Raw genomic sequence first — 18,529 nt, 5'->3', positions numbered from 1 at the left:
CCAGTCCAATATTTACGCTCGGTCACTCTCTCTTTTCTCTTCCTCTCTTCCTCCGACTATATCTTCTTCGTTCTCTTCACAACCTCTTCTTGTAGCTTGCTTGCTGAAGAGTCTTGCTGGTGAGTTACATGGTGCGGTAAAGCATCCCGCCATTCACATGATAGGTTTCATGCCCAGGATTCCAGTGCTACATAATGCAAAACCAGGCGCTCCGAGCCAAGAGTGGTAATGATAGAGACGCAATTCTCCCTATTGCAAGTCAGTGTACCATTAAAATAATTTTGAAGCTGTTTTAAGATAAAATTACTTCATGATGTTGTTTTAAATTCACATGTACAAATACATTACGGTGAGTGAGTATCTTCTCAGGTCTATTAATAGCTGTCTATCCAGCCAAGTGTTGGCGTTTGATCCTCTGTGGCAGGTCGTCAGTGTGATAAAAGCTGCTGGCATCGCTCCATTGTCAAGTTGCGGGTTAATCTGGCAGCAAAGTTTAAGACTTGAATGGGGCTTAAAAGCTTACAAGAAACCTGAGTCCAGCTTCCTCATGTCCTCTTGTCTCTAAAAGACACTCTCCCTCTGTCATTTTCCTAAATATTTTACATACATTTTTCATAATCAAATAAAATGTTTCCATAGGCAGAGTAATGTTGACCAAGTATTGTGTGCATGCTGTGACTTTGACCCTCATAGCATATTATAGTACTGTCATCTCGGTCACAGTTAAAAGTCACGCTAGCAGCAATGCCCGAGGGATGGCAATGTCGGTTAGTCGATACACCACTTTGTTCATGAATGAAACAACTCAGTTGTGATGAAATTTGGGACAGAAATTCATGGTGCCCAGTTGTTAAATCCCAATGCCTTTGGTGATCTCCTGACTTTTCATGTAAAGCCATCATCAGGTGACAATTTTAATTTGTCTAATACTTTTTATGACCAAATACCAGACAAACTTATGACATCGGCCATAGTCGTACTTTGTGTTTAATGCTAATTAGCAAATGTTAGCATGCTAAACATTAAATGTAAACATCCACATGTTAGCATTGTCACTTTGAGTATGTTAGCATGCTGATGTTAGCATTTAGCCCAAAGCACAGCCTCTCAGAGCTGCAAGCATGGGTTAAGACTGTTAGTCTTGTGCAGGGTTAGCTGGTTCTGGGCTTGTGTTCTCCGCAATTTATTGTGAGGATGTTATTTTGTGTGTGTGTGTGTGTGTGTGTGTGTGTGTGTGTGTGTTGCGTCACTAGACTGTGCATTGTTAAGTGGATGTAAAATATATAATATGCATTTGGCCCAAGCCCCTAGTGTATGTGATGTAGCAATCATAATGGCGGCATGCTTTCAATCCACCAATTAATGTGTGTGTGTAGCTGTCAATCTCTAGATAGTTTCCTCAGAGTAGATCCTGCATTCAGTGATCGCATGCAATCTCCATTGTGAGACATGCCTCTGTGTGTGTGTGTGTGTGTGTGTGCCATTAAGTGAGCCTGTTTGAGTTGCTCTGCTCAGGTGATCTCCTTTATTAGTCTTGTGTCGCTGAGTGCGTCTGCTGAAAGCGTGTTGTCAGTGATTGGCATAAAGATGAAGAGACTCTCCCCTACTCTCACGCTCGCTCCCTAGTGTCCCTCTATTTCACTCTCTGTCATCCCTCCATCTCTCTCCATCTTCTGTTATTCCCAATAACTATCTTTCTCTCTCATTTTCTTCTTCTGCATTTTCTTTTCTAGTTCTTTTTCATTCCTTCTCTTTGCTTTTAGTTATTTTCTTCTTTCGCATCCTTTTATCAGTTCCTCTTGGTCTTCTTCTGTCCATCTCGGCCTCTTTTCATTTTGACTTCTTCTCGTTCAGCATCTTTTCACCAATAATATTATCTGCAGTTCATTCATCAGCAGTTCGTTGATGCATCTGTCTCCCTTTCCCTCCTTACCTTTGCCCAACTCCCTCTCCTCTTTCTCCACCTCGTCCATCTCTGTCATCTGCCCTCTATTCATTACTAGTTCACTCAGTCAACAGACCACATCAGCCAGACAGCAGATACATATCACACATATCAAATAGATCTCTTTGTGTGCCTCTATACAAGTGTTGGTGACCAACAACGTTCACTGTGTGAGTATCTGATGAGCAGGAAGGAACTTTTGAACTTTCCTCTGTGCCCACAGTCTTTCTTTATCCTCTTATCTCAGTCTGCAGTTAGACGATACCAACAATTGCTGTTGTTGTTATTGCTGTGCAGCCTGCAGTTTAGAGTTTTGTCATGCTCACTGCCCCTGGGGATACGTGAGACAGATTTCTGCTCAGATCCTATCTTAGGTCAAGACTATTAGTTCTTCCAACTCCATTTAGCGGAAAGAAAACTTGGAGGTGGACCTGTTAACTGTAATTGACAAAAGTGATCAAGATCTTTCTTGTCTTTTTGATAACTTAAAAGAAATAATGTACACATGGTTAAATGTCTGTATTAAATATTTTAGTGTTCATTTTGCAGTCATCAGAAAATGATTATGTGTATGCAGATGAAGGATAGAGAGCAAATAGCAAAAGAAAGAAAAACAAACAAAAATTATTGTTTGCATTTCTTTCTTTTGCTATTTGCTCTCTATCCTTCATCTGTTCTGTGGTGTCTGGCTGTTAACCCCTGACACTAGCCCGTATGTATTATATATTGGTTGGGGAGCAGGCCAGGGCGGGGTTGACCCTTTGTGATATATTTAGAGCGGCCCCCGATGAATGTTTTATCCATGCTGCGTAGGCTCAACACAGGGCAGTCATTAAACATTCATATCTACCACTGAGATGACCTCCTGGAATATCAGCCCGTCATCAATGAATTAACATCAGGCCATCATAAATGAGCTAACATGTAAGCCCATGGTACTCCTTGCACTTCCACTGACAGGGCAGAGATATATGTCTGTTTTGTTTTGTTTTTTGATGAGGAGACAAACTTTGTTTTTGTTATAAATGATTATATTTAAAAAGATTCCTAATAGTCACTGTCGGATCATGAAACAGATTGAGCATTTAGAGGATTTTGGCAGTCTCAACATGAAGAAAATTATAAGAAATAATTGGTGCGTTCATGTCTTTTGTTTTAGCGCCAAAATCAGGCTCTAATATATACATTCTGAGGGGTGGTTTCTGATTTAGGTGGTCACTTCAGTGGAAAGTTTCTGTAAATTCATCATTTATTCTTCGGTTAGCTGGAGTACAACACTGACTAATTATCATTTTTAAATCCTTGCTGTATTGGACTAACCAATGTAAGTTGTGAAGTCCTAATTTGCATCTTCCTGCGTTGAATGTGCATATTGGTGTGTAGATATACTGTTGAATGCTTGTGTGGACATTTTTAGCATACAGCACTCTCAGCTGTGGCCCATGCTGCTACTGCTGTGTGTGTGTGTGTGTGTGTGTGTTTTGGCTCTGCGTGGCTTTGCCTCTCAGACACAGTTTAGCAACAGCTCAGCCAGCCTGCATTATTCATACTGGAGTGAGCCTGCAGATAGGGTTACCCCGAGGCAGTATAGTTTGTGCATTAAGGTGCCCATTGTAAATATAACTAGGGATACACTCACTCTGATGCACGTACACACACAGACATACAATACATATGCTCATATGTGCATGCACATGCGCATGAATGAACAGGGGACGGATGAAGCTGAGGTAACCAGAGAGAGATGCAGAAGGTTGCAGGAGGTCACAAAGGCAAGCTGACGTGGACATGGGAGGATACAACCACAAATGCAACACACACATACTCACTCTGGGACAAAGAGGAGGACACCCCTGAAGGCCGAGACTCACACAGACACATGCACATCGGCTCTCCTTGTTAGAGGGACATCCTGCCAAAGTTGGTGCGGTGGCCAAGATGAGGATTCACTGCCGGACTCACAGGACGTACCAACAATAGGAGACACACAAAGGACTACACCGTCACTCTGTCACTGGGATAGCAGGGTCTTTTACCCATCATGTGACCCTGAGAAGTTACTTACAAACCTAAAGAGAAGAACAAGACCAGGAATCAACAAGTATTTTTGCTATGGTGGGTGGACTGACTGGAGAGACAACCAGTAAGATACTTTTTAAATTAATACGCATCTGCTTTTTTTAACACTCCTAAACGTGTATCCATCTCTTTTTACACACACAGAGAAAACTGTTTTTTTGCTCAGGCTTGAAGACGTACTGTAATGCGAGCGAGCACTGATGGCTGAGATTCCGACTCCATTACTAGATCGTATTTTGAAGGACTGTGGTTTCTGTTTGTCTCAGTGTGCATTATAGAACAACTGACTTGGGACAGAGTGTGTCACAGTGTGTGTTTCTGGGGTGTCACAGGTATAGATCAGATGGAGGAAAAAGGAGAGAAGACGTGAAAAACAAAATTGGGAATCAGAGGATGTAGCTACAATTTGGATTCTTCTTCTCAAGAGTACATATCATTATTGACATTGATACTGACCTGTATTTGCACATTTTGGGAATGTGTTCTTCCTCATCTTGTTTAGAATGATGTGAGTTAGGAGACATCATGCCACCTAAAAAAGGTGACCCAAAATCAGCTGCCAAGAAAGGCAAGTCAGAGGAGCCAAAGAAGGGAGGAAAGGATGATAAAAAGGGAGGTAAAGATGACAGAAAAGAAGACAAGAAAGATGACAAGAAAGGAGGGAAGAAAGCAGAGGAGCCACCAGCTAAGGGGAAAGGGAAGGATGATGGAAAGAAGGGAAAGGGGAAAAAACCTGTCAGCGAGTCAGAGGAGGAGTCAGAGGAAGAGTCAGAGGAGATGTCTACTGATGAAGATGAGGAAGATGACAGTGAAGAAGAGGTAGTTTCTAAAAAGCCAGCAAAGGTAGATAAAGGGAAAGGAAAAACAGCTCTAAAAGGTGCATCTAAGGCCATGGCTGTAAAGGGGTTTAAGCCTCCTCCTAAACACTCACCTGTTGATGAGGAGGAAGAGAATGGGGGGGCCCAGACAAAGAAAGGGATGGGTGCCATAAACCTGAAAAAGATGAGTGATGTTAACATCAAAGGAGCCTCCAAGGCCATGATAGGCTTTGCTGCAGAGGGACAGAAGAAGAACACAGGTGGAGCAAAAGCAGAAAAGGCAGATCCTAGGTCTCACCTCAAAGGAGCCTCCAAAGCCCTCACAGGCCTCACAGGGAAGTCCTCTCCTTTTAGCTTTCCCTCTAAACAACAGCAGCCAGAGAAAGCAAAACCAAAGAGAAACCTTAAAAGCACCTCCCGTCTCTTCCTACGACTCTCCAAGAAAAACAAGCCCTCTGCTGGTGGTAAACCACTTCTGGGCGCCAGCAAGCTATTTGCTGGGTTTGGGGCTAAATCACCTTCCGCTGATAAAAAGCCAGGTCTGTCTGGCTTCAGCTTGTTTAATAAAAAAGATGGCGCTACAAAAGAAACCCCACCACCTAAAAAGACTATAAATCTATCCAGTTTAGGAGGCAAGGGGAAAATGGCAACAGAGGCAAAGGGACTGGGAGGGAAATTCAAAGGAATGTTTGGAAAAAAGAATGCAGGATCAGGGTTTAAGGATAAAAGCTGGATGGTAGGAAGGATAGCTGCAGCAACTAACTGGTTAACAGGGAGGTTCCTAACTGCTAAGGGCCAAGGTCGGCTGGGGGCACCAGCACGAGGACGGGAACGAAAGCACCTGTCATTTGCTAACAGGAACACTAGAGGAAGACAGACACATCATTACGATGAAGCCTATGAGTATGATGATGATGAGTATGGATATGAGGAAGATTACCATGACAGGTGGAGACCTAGAGGCTTCCTGAGACAACCCATGACCTATGACCCATATGACCCATATGGAGAAGAAATGGATTACTATGATGATGATGAGTGGGAAGATGAATATGGTTACTATGATGAAGAGGACAACTTTTATTATGATGATGAGTTTTACTATGATGATGACGTGGATTACTACAGTTACCCATATGACTATTATGATGATGAGTATGAAGAGTACTATGGTGATGAAGGGACGGAGTATTATTATGGTGAAGATGGAATGCTGTATGCAATGGAGCCAGAGCCATACGGTTACTATGAAAGTGCCATGGATGACCCCTATGACCCTGAGCTGTATGGAGATTACTTTGACCACAATATGGGTATCTATGGGATGTCAGACCCATATGGCATGATGGGTGGTGGTTATGATGTTGTGCCAGGCCTATATAATGACCCAATGCTGGGATATATAGACCCTGCTGCTATTTCTAACTCCTATCAGCAACCTTTCTATATGGATGCTGGGCTGCATCCAGCTGAGACGGGACAGCTATATAGACAGGAGCAGCTGTCTTACCCTCTCGCTGAGCCAATTTCAGCAGAGCAGTTCAGGGTCCCCAGGCCCCAGGTTAGGCTATTTGGAAAAGACAGACTAGACGTGGAAACCCTACCACCTCCTCCTCATTCTCATGCCTCCTCTCCAATGTTTCCCCCTCCCTCCCCAGGTCATGCCCTCAACAATCTGGCAATTATGTCAGATATGCAATATGAGCAGTCCCTCCCCACATACCTTCCTGCACAGCCCTACTACCCCACTGTCATGAACCAACAACAAACCCCCATTCTTACTAGACAAACCCCTTCGCCAACACCTAAGATCATTCAACAGGAGCACTTCTCTCTGCCTCAGCCTACTCACCCTCCTTTCTCTGTTTTTCCAAGTCACTTGTCCCAATCTCCCTTACCACCACAATTGGCTCCACAAATGCACCAACCCCAAGACCCACAAATGTTCCAGATGGGGCAAATGTTACCAATGGTCCCACGAAGACAGCCACAGATGCCTCCACTGATGCATTCACCAATGCATTCACCAGTGGCTTCATCTAGGCCAGTGCGACGAATGAGTCCCATTCCATCCCCGTCACTGAGGCCAGGATCAGCTAGGGCAATGGCACCTCCTTCTCCCCGCCTCTCACCACATCACATGGACTTCCAAACAGGCATCCAGACAGACCCCCACCTCTCCCCTCGCTTCCATCGGAGAGGGCTCACTAACCGGGCTTCAATGGCAGGCCAAAGGCCAACTTCCGTACTTGACAGGCAGAGACCACCCAGCCCACCTGCTTCTCCACCACACCACAGGAGAGGGATGTTAGCTAGAGCTCAGCCATCCCTGACAAGAGGACGGGGGAGAATTGGGCTGAGCAGGGCTCCATCAACTATCCGACCCCAGTCCCCACTTTCTAGCCCCCTAGCTTCACCCCAGGGATCACTGAGGAAGAGATCAAGCCCACCACCTTCCCCAAGACTCTCTTTCAGACAGAAACCCCCTCCGGAGGCAGTGCCTCTGCCATCTACCAGACCGCATTTGTTCAAAGCTAGAAAACAAACGTCCACGATGAGACGTTCTCCCTCTCCTCCCCTACCATCCCCACAAAGACAGAGTCCCCCTCTACGTGAGAGATCTCAGTCCCCTCCCCAAACCTTCCGCCCAACCTCCCCCCATCGTCCTCCCTCTCCTTCCCCATCAGGCATCAGTAGTCGCCCCCTCCCCACCCGTTCATCTACTCGCAGGCTGAGAGGTGGTGCTGGAGGTCGAAGTCACGTGCCCATGGGGGCTGTGAAACCCTCCCCAGCTAACCCCTATTTACAGAGACGCAGTAGACATGGACCCCCTGTCACTCAGCACGTAGCCCCATTCAGGTCCTCTGTACACAGTGGCCCAGCTCCTCCCTCAGGACAGATGGGGGGTGTAGGTGGTTCAACTATGTTAGCCAGGACAGGCTCCCGTCCTACAGGGTTAAGGGAGTCAACGCGACATGGCACTCCTCAAGGAGGCTTCCACAGACCTGTCGGTAGAGGCCAGCCGCTAGTCCGAATGTCCAGAAACCAGCCCTCTCTTCAATCTAGGCAGTCATTCAGAGCTCCTCCCCCAGTGCCTCCTGTCTCTCCACAGCCTTCTTTGAAACACAGTGGCCCTATTTCCCCCCAGCCATCAGTGCGTAGGCTGCAGAGTAGACCTCCTTCTCCACAACCACTGCACCGTCAATCTCCCCTGCCTTCCCGTTCAGCCTCTCCCATGCACCATATATCTCACCCGCCGTCCCCCTTTCCACACAGGGCTATGAGTCCCCAGAATGCAGGGCCAACATCTTTTCAACCTACAGGACCTCACCCCAGCCTTTCTCCTGGTACTCTCCCACCATCTCACAGTATCACCCAGTATGACTACACAATGATGGAGCCAGGCCCATCCCCAATGCTTACAAATGCTTTACCAAACCCCCAGTTTGTAGGTGCTCCCTTTCCTCCCTCTCCTATCAATTCCTTCATCCCTCATTCAAACACTGCTTACTCTTCTCCTTTGCAGAGATCCTCTTCCCCCCAAACACAGTATGAAGTCTACTCTCAAAACCTCCCTCAAACTGCACCCTTATCACCTTATCTGGGACACAGGCCCCAGAACCCTTATCTGCAGAATGCCAGCATCACCACACCTTTACAAAGAAGCCCTTCCCCCATACCCGGGGGTCAGGGCGAGATATCAGCTGATGTACAGGTGAGCCAGGGGTTGAGCCCATATTCCACTATTGGTCTATCCAATGCTTTGACACAGAACTCCCACCTGCGCAGCACCTCCTACTCATCTCCTCTATTACGCAATGCCAACCTCTATACAGCTGTCCTCTCTCCCCCACAGGTAGCAGCCCCTCCTGCCCCCTCTGTACCCTCCTCCCCACACTTGTCTTCTGCTATGCTTACCTCTCAGCTGCGCAATGCTTCCTATACCTCACCCCTTCAGCGACACCTCTCTCCCACGTCTCTTGCCTCTCCTGTCCCTGCACCCACCACAACTCAACAAGGTATAATCAGAGGTTCCTCCTCACTTTTCTCTGGTGGACTGAGGACCTCCCAAATTCAGGGATCCATGTTCAGGCTTCCAAGTGGCACTTTGACAATGTCTCAGGGACCTCTTGAGCTTCCAACTACCACTGATGTTGGAGGTGGTGTCAGTGGTGGTGGGAGGGTGTCACCCTCTATCCTCTCCAATGCCCTGCAGAACTCAAGCCTACGTCAGACAACCTATAGACTACCTGATGGCTCATTTGTCACCAGAACTGAACCTGTTGAACCTTCTTTAGGTCCATCACCCCTCTCGTCCTCTATGCTGTCCTCTGCCTTGCTCAATCCAAGTTTGCGACAGGCCACATATCGATTGCCTGATGGCACTCTTGTCACCAGGACAGAGCCCACACCTGCACCCTCCCCTTCCTCATCTATGCTTTCTTCTGCACTTTTGAACCCCAATTTACGTAAAGCCACATACAGGCTGCCAGATGGAACTTTGGTTACAAGAAACGAGCCAGCACCGGAACCTGTCATCCCTTCCTCCTCTATGCTCTCCTCTGCTCTTCTCAATCCTAATGTTCGCAAGGCATCTTATAGATTACCAGATGGTTCCATTCTAAAACGTCCAGATGAGGAGACACAGAATGCTGAGACTACAGTCTCATCACCGGGGTTATCAAGCGCCCTAATGAATGCTAACCTGCGTAAGGCAAAGTTTCAGCTCCCAGATGGATCAGCATTGTTTTCACGAAACCAAACCCAAGCTCCCACCTCTGGCTCCTCTGGTCCTCTCCTTTCTGGTGCCATGCTTAACACAAACCTCCGTGGTGCCTCCTACAGACTCCCAAGCACATCACTATTAAGGCAGCCTGGTTCTGTTGATACCTCTGAGTCACGCTCCCTCGACCTTTCAAAGGCTCTCCGCAACCAGAACCTCCGATCTGCCACCTACCGTTTGCCAGATGGAACTCTGATGACCCCCTCTCAACCAAGTACTGCACCCCGCACACTTGACTTGTCTAATGCTTTGTCAAGGAACCCAAACCTTCGTGGGGCAAAGTACCGTCTCCCCGATGGTAATATCATGACACGGCTTGGTGCCCCTAGCACCCCAGAACCTCGCACACTTAACCTCTCTGGTGCCCTGCAGAACCCTCATCTCAGGGGTGCCACTTTCCGCCTACCTTCCTCATATGCTGTAGTGTCACCCCAGGTCCAGGGATCCAACCCTGAACAGCACTGGGCACAGGGCTCCGGGGTTGAAGGCTTGGGACTGCAGCAAGATATGGATATGTGGGGTGCAGAGAGGGTTCTACCTCACGGGACAGTGCAGAACCTCAATAAGTGGTCCATGTATAGAGACGGGGAGCTCCTTGATCCCTACAGCCTGATGGGCCAAGGACATGTGGGGCATGAACCAGGGGAGTGGAATCTCAGCAGGGAGGGGGAACCACAGGGGCACTGGTTTGACAAGGTAAAAGGTTTGAATACATGACACACACTACAAGTAGACACAATAGCTAATGGTGACCACTATATTATATGTCTTTATGTTAATGCAATCTTGTAGTTGCACATGAAATATTTGGGAGAAAACCTGGCACAATAGTGGAGATGAAGGGTAGAGTACTATGAGGGATGGTAGCTTAATTATATGTTGATGGTTTTTGAAAGAGCATGATAGTGATGATAGGTAGTGGGCACAATGAGCTAAATAGGTAAAATGTGTAAAGCACATATATTTGGTGAGAGAAGGGCAAATGGGGGTACTGGAGTCAATCAAGATTAGAATCATCCATGTAAGTGTGTGCATGTATTGATACATGAGCCGATTGTGCTAAGGGCTTCATGTCCTCATTTTAGAGTGTATATGTGCATGTTTTAGATGTACTCAATCAGAAGCCTGCCCACCATGACTCACCGGGAGCAACGTGAGGAAGATGGAGTGGAAGATATGACACAGCTAGAGTAAGTAAAAATATCACACACACCTGAGTTAACTTTGTCAGAGAGAGACCTATAATGTCAAGTGCAACAGTAAAATGTATAAAACAAAAGATACTTTTTTTTACTTTACCATTTCGTTTATCATGATTTGAAATAATAATCTGCAGTATAGAGAATGAATGCTACTGCACATCTTTTACTCAGTGGGCAGTCTTACACACCAATAATAATTTTTGTAGCTTCAAATACACAATGGGTTTCAAGATTCTGGACAGGTTCTTAAAATTGAGTAATGTATCTGTGCAGGAATGGGACATGCCTATGGATTGATCAAAGAGATTGGCAAATTCCTTAGTGAATAAAGGCCATATTTAAATTCAGCACAGTCCAAAGATGCAAAAATGGTCTGGATGGAGTGAAAGGAAAAGTTCTCTGTTATTCTTAAATACCTTCGTCTTATTGCTTCTGTCTAGGGAGATGCATGAAGGGGCTGTTCTGCTTAACCTGAGGAAAAGATTTGAGAGGGAGCTTATTTATGCAAGTATCTTAGCAACACGAGCATCCAACATGCAACCACCTACATATAACCCTTATACTAATGAAAATGTCTTCAATCTATACATTTAAAGACAAATCATTTTATTTTGAGTTTGTGATGATTTTTCAAGCCTATATATTTATCTCTCTGTATCTTTTTTCTCCTTATTCTTTGTTTACTTTCAGACGTACATAGGTAGTATCCTGGTGTCTGTGAACCCCTATAAGATGTACAACATCTATGGGACGGACATGGTACTGCTGTACAAGGGTCATGCTCTTGGAGAGAACCCTCCGTAAGTCCTGGTCCCTCTGAAACTGTGAGGACAATAAACTAAAAAACAAACAAACTGAGCACTAGTTGTAGTTGTCAATACCTTCACACTTTAAAAACACAAAAATTTAGCTTAATCTGTACTATAAATTATTACTAATTATCATGTTCTATCTTTAAGCTTTTGTTGGCTCAATTCATTGCTTTTATCTCTTTAGATATCTGATAGATTGTTGATGCAGCTATTCTTTCTCCTTCAGGCATTTGTTTGCCATAGCAAACTCTGCTTATTCCAAAATGATGGATGCCAAACACAACCAGGTCATAATAATCAGGTAGGGGGCTGGCTCTCTATAGTCCTTCAAAAATCATCCGTCATCTGCGAATTTTAATTACTTTCCATGTACCTGTAAATCAGACTTCAATGTTTACCAGCCATGTATGATTTATAAATAGGAGTTTCATTCACCACTCCTGAATTCACTCCCTGCTGGTTTGTGTTTCACTTTTTAAATTCTATTCATCATATGTGCCTGAAAAATTTCTATACCATTGATCACACAGTACACAAGATTGACATTTAAACAGATAGAAAGATAGTTTTTACATAAAAATCCTGCATTCAGCAGCAACATATTTTTAGTTGCATGTCATTCGTAACCTTGGTGCACACAGTGTCCATGAAGCTTCTTGGACAGTTAGGTTTCCATCTCCATTTGGATTAGTGTTTGTAAATTCATGAGTGTCTGTCTGTGGTTTTCTGGCCAGCAAACTTAAGACAGAGCCATCCTTCAGTCCTCTCAAGCTCCGTCTATCTGTCACAGGCGCCTCACTCCATGTCATGACTTATCTCCTGGAGGAGCAAACAAACACCCACAAACACACATACAGTTAGTTAGCAAGTTTACACCTAACTCAGATGTAAAAGCATAGACGCATATATAGTATATCCACACACTTGCACACAGGTGTGTGCTTTTAGATATTACCATAAACAATCATAGGAAATACAAAAAATTCCTACACATGTACCCATTCGCACACACCTGGAACACTCTAGCCGTTTTCGGAAGGAGACACCTGTAAAGAAAGCCCAGCCAGGTCTGTGCCAGGAGCAGATGATGTTTCCAAGGTGTGTGTGTCCATGTGCACGTGTGCAAACCCTGTGTTTGTGTGTGAGCCACTGAGTGCGTGATAAGGGGTAACTGAGGTCTGGTGTACAGTGACCAGTAATGGCCCGTTTTTTAGCTAACCAGCCCGTGAGTTGAAACCTTATGCTGGAATGTGGTCAAGGTGCCGGTGTCCCTAAATACCACACACACACACACACACACACACACACACACACACATACACACACATACACATACACCTCTGCCCCCCTTTGGCCAAGCTTACATAATAGTGGTATTTAGCACTAAGCTGTTGGCAGTGGTGAAGCACAGTGTGTGTGTGTGTGTGTGTGTGTGTGTGTGTGCGTGCGTGCGTGTGTGTGTGTGCACGTGTAAGATCGTTTCAGGTGGTTTAACGTAAAAGTGGCCTTACCTAATGCAAGATTAGCCTGGTCTCACGTCACTTTGTCAATTAAGTCAAACTCACCAGTAGGGGGTGAGAAGGATCAAATAATGGATGCTCTAAGTGATTATTAAAAGCTGTGTGCAGTGGTGCTTAAAGTGCAGATAATGTTCACTCTTTGGCCATTGTGAGTTTCCACTTTTAGCAAATGGGATATCACAGCCCACTATGCCAATTGAGAAATTTCATCCTGTGTACCATTAAAAAATATTAAATACTAGCACTAGTTTTGTCACGAGGGCATCCAAAAAATGTAGTATGTGCAGATACAGTTTCTGCCATTGTCATTTAAAACATTTTCTGTTGTTTTATGGTTTGAATGATATAACAACACAAACCGTGAGTCAAATTCTGATTTTCTGTGCAGCTGTCATGGCTGCTCTGACATCCAGTTTGTGATGTAATCAACCATCATTTCAAGGGTTTCTATTGATTCTATTTTGTAGGCGTGTGGAAATAATATCACCGCAATATTAACCGCAATATTAACAATAGCATCCATATGATCGAAATCATTTTGACCTGCTGCTGACACTACAAAACTACAAAACTAGAAACAAAAATCCTAAAACACATGTGGCTGATTACCATAAAGCAAAATCTTGTGAGCTCAACTCTTATTAATGTATAAGTTTTCACAGGGCAGAAATATTTATTGAAACTCGGCCGAGGAGGAAATGGCATCAAGCAGCACTAAAAAGTGAGAACATAGTGTAATGCCAAACCATATCTGAAGGATACTTCTTGACATGGGATATTTCTCCTTCCTTGACCTTGTGTTGGAACATCACAGGCTGTAACCTTTTGCTTACTTTAGCTCAGCAAATGATCCTAACGTGACCTGGGGAAACCTCTGCGATAGTACACTAAAGAAGGACTAATCCTTTACATTTACTACAATACAATACAATACATTTACTTTAAATATGCTACTTAGTTTTCTGCGCCTTTAATTTTCTACAGCCAGTTATGTTCAGAAGCTCCTCTAAACATTTAGCTGAGGTGAAGACACACAGCCAGGATACTGAGGTAGAAAACCATATAAGTATATGTGTATCCTTCAAATGTATCATATTTTTCCTATGGCATACTTTATACATTGAGTGTGTGTTACTGTGTTTCAGTGGAGAGAGCGGATCTGGGAAAACAGAGGCCACCAAACTAGTCCTCCGCTACCTAACAGCAATACACCACAAAAGCAATCTTGCACAACAGGTACGAACACACATTGTGCTAGTGCTGCCAGCTGATTTGGACACACACACACACACACACACGCACACACACGTTCCTGTCTTGAAGGATGACTAACGCCTGTCTATGTCTCTTTTTCCATGTCTCTTTATCTCTGCTGGCTCTTCTTCGTTGCAGATTGAGGTAGTGGGGTTGCCTGCATGACTTGTGCTTTACATTTTGCAACTCATCTACACACATGGCCATAAGAATAGCAGGTTGCTGTGTTTTGCTGTGGTGTGTGACAATTTTCAGTAGAGATGTTGTGTTTTCTTGTGCATTTTTCTTTCACTTGCTATATAAAATCTGTCTAGCATCCCCTCAACTGTCTGATCAGGGTCTGAATTAACTCATCTCAAATGGGCATTAAATAGCCTTTTATTTGACTACAGTTCACACAGAATCAACCGGTGCTTTGCATTTTAATTGTTTCTTGCTCTGTTGTTTTTAGCATATATGCTGGATGTATGCTATAGACCATCTATTACTGTCAGAGCAAGATATTTTTGCTGATGTAGGTTGTTGATACAGTGTGTGTCTGAATGCCCGGTAGATACTTGAGGCAGCTCCTCTGCTGGAATCATTTGGAAATGCCAAAACTGTACGGAACGATAATTCCAGTCGCTTTGGGAAATACATAGAGGTCTTTCTGGAGGAGTGAGTATGAAATAAATACACAACAGTTCCATTCTCAAAAAAGCTTTCTCAGTGAATTATGTGTCATTTTATGTTGTTGTAATTAAAGTTTGTGCTATATAACTAAAGATAACTTATTATTATACAATATAATACCCTTCTGCCTCTCTCTCTGCCCAGTGGTGTGATCTGTGGTGCCATAACCTCTCAGTATCTACTGGAAAAGTCCCGTATCGTCTTCCAGGTGACACACACACACACACACACACACACACACACTTGATATCTCATATTTTCTGTGTAACAAAGTGTGTTAAACTTGAGTTTTCCCCTTCAGGCCAAAGATGAGAGGAACTATCACATCTTCTACGAGATGCTGGCAGGTCTCCCCTCGCAGCAGAAGCAGGCTTTCTATCTTCAAGAGGCTGAGACCTACTATTATCTCAACCAGGTAAAAAAGACAGTGCGGCACAATCATCTGTCTTTTAAGGACTTTGCGGGAATGTCATGTGGAGATACAGATAGAAGTGAAGTCCAAACCGGTGTGCCCTTTCTCTTGTCCTCACACAGGGAGGAAATTATCAGATAAAAGGAAAGAATGATGCAGAGGACTTCCTGCGTCTGCTTGCTTCCATGGAGATACTTCACTTCACCCCTGAAGACCAGTCGGCCATCTTTCGAGTTCTTTCTTCCATACTGCACATGGGCAACATCTACTTTCAGAGATATGAGGTAGTGTTTTTCTTTCTCTCTTTGTTTTTATTTTTGTTATTAATAATATTTAATTGAAGATCATTCAGGCAAATAAAATACCATGGTACATATGTCACATACCGCGTATATATTTTTGGTACATGTTTGGAACGTTTTGTCCATCCAAATGAGGCAACTATGTTAAGGAAATTTAAAGCGCTAAAAACAAGAAATAATGTAAACCAGAAACTAAAATGACAATAAACAGAAATGTTTTTTGTTTTTTATTATTATAAACACAAAAGATCAAGTATTTTTTCTTTCTCTTCTCTATGTTGCATCACAGGCTGATGGCCAGGAGGTGGCGTCAGTAGTGAGCGCTCAGGAGATCAGAGTAGTGGCAGAGCTGCTGCAGATCTCTCCAGAGGGACTACAGAAAGCCATCACCTACAAAGTCACAGTCAGTATCAAACTGTGTTTTTATGCTAGGGATCCTTCAACCTCTACCCACTAACTCATGAAGGATTGGCCATTTCAGAAGAAAGTCATTGATAAGCTGTTGCTTATCTGAAATACTGTATTTCAGATTAGCAACAGCATCACCTTGTGTATCACCTTGAATGAGGCTCAAAATTATTTAGTGAGAGTAGTTTTGGCGTAGACATAGACTGGTGCAGATCTAGGCAGTATGCCCTGCAGGAAGGCATCTCAGCCTGCTCAAGTATAAAAACAAAAGTGTGTTAAGCCACCTGTTTAACCACTCAGTGGCTCAGTGCACCAGTTCTTGACTGAATTTTTACTGAATTTCAAGGAAATGTTTGCTTATTTATGTAAATTAAAAATTACTTCAGATTTTTACGAACAAATAATAATGAGCCTTAGATGTAGTAAAGTCTTCCATTCCACTTGACACGTCACTTTGTCTTTGTATATTGGATTTTTGTTACCTGTGAAGTGTCTTACCTCGAACTTCTGACCTCCTGCTCATTCATTCATTATGTTTTGAAAGATGCATCTCAAGTCAGACCTGACCTCATGTGGAGCAGCCCAATTTTGTTTTATATGTGGTAAAGAATCACTTCATAAAACAATAGAGACACTTTTCTGTTAACTGCTTGACTTTGATATGTCAGCGTTGATTGTTTAGACGTATCGCTTACACTCTGCACACACGACTACAACACACTGACCAGCATGAATGTAAATGTTGCCACGCAAACACTCATCCTGTACAATTACAGTACACAGACATAATAGACAATACAATATTCACACACTTACTATTGAGATACCTCATTCTGTAGAGTAATGCTTCTGGCAGTGAAAGCATCTCTTGACTCCTTTTTTTGCAGTCTGTCATTTTGGATAGTATATATTTTTTTAAATTCTCATTTAGCACTAGAGAGTGCAGTATAGCTTGAGGGATGGGATGTTTAAGTTAAGTTTTTTGGTGGGATTTTAGATTTTAAAGATTCCAGTTTCTACAAAACATCACAGCATGCTTTCTTTGTCCAAAATGACAACTTTTTATTTGCTTGAGTCATGAGCTCTTATTTACTAGACACATCATCATGCTCATACTTGTCTCGATCCTTGTATACCAGCACGTTCCCTCCATCACATATGCAAAACAAAGAAAGGAATTGGTTCATCTCCTGATGTCCTTCAGCATGTTACCATTCAGGGGAAGAATTCCATTGAGTTCACATATAATTACAATTTACGTACTCATAAATTGGTTTTAGGTGTTAGAAATTTAAAACACCACTAATAAAAAAAAAAAAAAACATTTTTATATATCTGGCTTTCAATTCATTCTGTCTTGTCTATTAATGTGAACCAGCAGAAGAGCCTGTGCACAGTCTCTACACCCCACATCCAAAAACCTTTAGAGGACAAATAAAGACAATGAATTGCCGCATTGTGCTCCTTTGCTTCAGCCAGAGTTTGCTGGTTGTATCCAAGGAGATCTTAACAATGTGATTGTCTAAAGAAGCACGTCCATGGGAAAAAAAGGGACAGTATTTGAAAGCCATCAACCTCAAATCCGGATACAACCTCTCTTGCATCTTGTCTTCAGGCATCTATGACATTTTGCTTCTTTGTCACCAGTACAGTAGCTATGGCACACATTCAGTCCAGTCGATCTTTGCCACAGTGTCCTTAAGCAAAAAGACAATGAATCCATACCAGCTCAATGGATGCAAGCTCAACCGCTCAACCCTGATAACATTAACGGATCGTAGGTGCAGACAACAAAAAGCCCAAAAACTGTCAGAAAACAAGAAAGTAATAAACACAGACCTATTCACAATGTTTACTACCAAATGAGTTTTCTAGTTCCCTGTCCGCTGTATTTCCCCCGTTGCCCCATTTACATCATATTAGCTGACAAAGTGGAAAATTGGGGGGAAAAAATTCTGTCACCAAACGATTGTCCTCTTTGATCCACATACTCTCATATTCCAGTATCTGATTAATCAGAAAACATCCTGTTTTACTGTCCGGTTTAAAAGAAGGAGCAGGTTCCAGTTGTCCTGTCGGTCTTATGCTTCTGACAAAGAGGAATACATTAAAAGTACGCCTTATGTCCTCCACACGTACACACTCTTTTACACTAAGAGCCTTTTGTATAATTGAATTTCTAATTACAAAGGTGGTTCCTATGTAACAGGAGAGGAGTCATTCGTATCCACTCATTTCCTGTGGCTGAATGAGGCACGTCTGTATGTGTGTGTGTGTGTGTGTGTGTGTGTGTGTGTCCGCATGTAAGTGTGATGATCTGGT

General features: G+C 43.6%; 1 protein-coding gene across 1 annotated transcript in view; it reads left to right on the top strand.

Annotated features, from left to right (window-relative positions):
• The first annotated feature begins 9,148 nt into the window (after window positions 1-9,148).
• myo15aa (myosin XVAa) overlaps window positions 9,149-18,529 on the top strand; it is a 43,415-nt gene continuing 34,034 nt past the window's right edge. The window contains exons 1-12 of the mRNA XM_038695844.1: window positions 9,149-10,321; window positions 10,733-10,815; window positions 11,268-11,331; window positions 11,518-11,627; window positions 11,866-11,940; window positions 14,305-14,395; window positions 14,552-14,557; window positions 14,967-15,070; window positions 15,230-15,293; window positions 15,387-15,500; window positions 15,620-15,781; window positions 16,089-16,202. Coding sequence (XP_038551772.1) covers window positions 9,164-10,321; window positions 10,733-10,815; window positions 11,268-11,331; window positions 11,518-11,627; window positions 11,866-11,940; window positions 14,305-14,395; window positions 14,552-14,557; window positions 14,967-15,070; window positions 15,230-15,293; window positions 15,387-15,500; window positions 15,620-15,781; window positions 16,089-16,202 — 2,145 coding nt within the window. The 5' untranslated portion in view covers window positions 9,149-9,163. The remainder of the gene's footprint in view (window positions 10,322-10,732; window positions 10,816-11,267; window positions 11,332-11,517; window positions 11,628-11,865; window positions 11,941-14,304; window positions 14,396-14,551; window positions 14,558-14,966; window positions 15,071-15,229; window positions 15,294-15,386; window positions 15,501-15,619; window positions 15,782-16,088; window positions 16,203-18,529) is intronic.

This window comes from Micropterus salmoides, unplaced genomic scaffold, assembly GCF_014851395.1.
Source record: "Micropterus salmoides isolate LMB-PRFRI ecotype aquatic unplaced genomic scaffold, ASM1485139v1 Ms_hic_scaffold_10, whole genome shotgun sequence".
NCBI classification, from domain to species: domain Eukaryota; kingdom Metazoa; phylum Chordata; class Actinopteri; order Centrarchiformes; family Centrarchidae; genus Micropterus; species Micropterus salmoides.
This window is presented reverse-complemented; position numbering and strand designations above follow the sequence as displayed.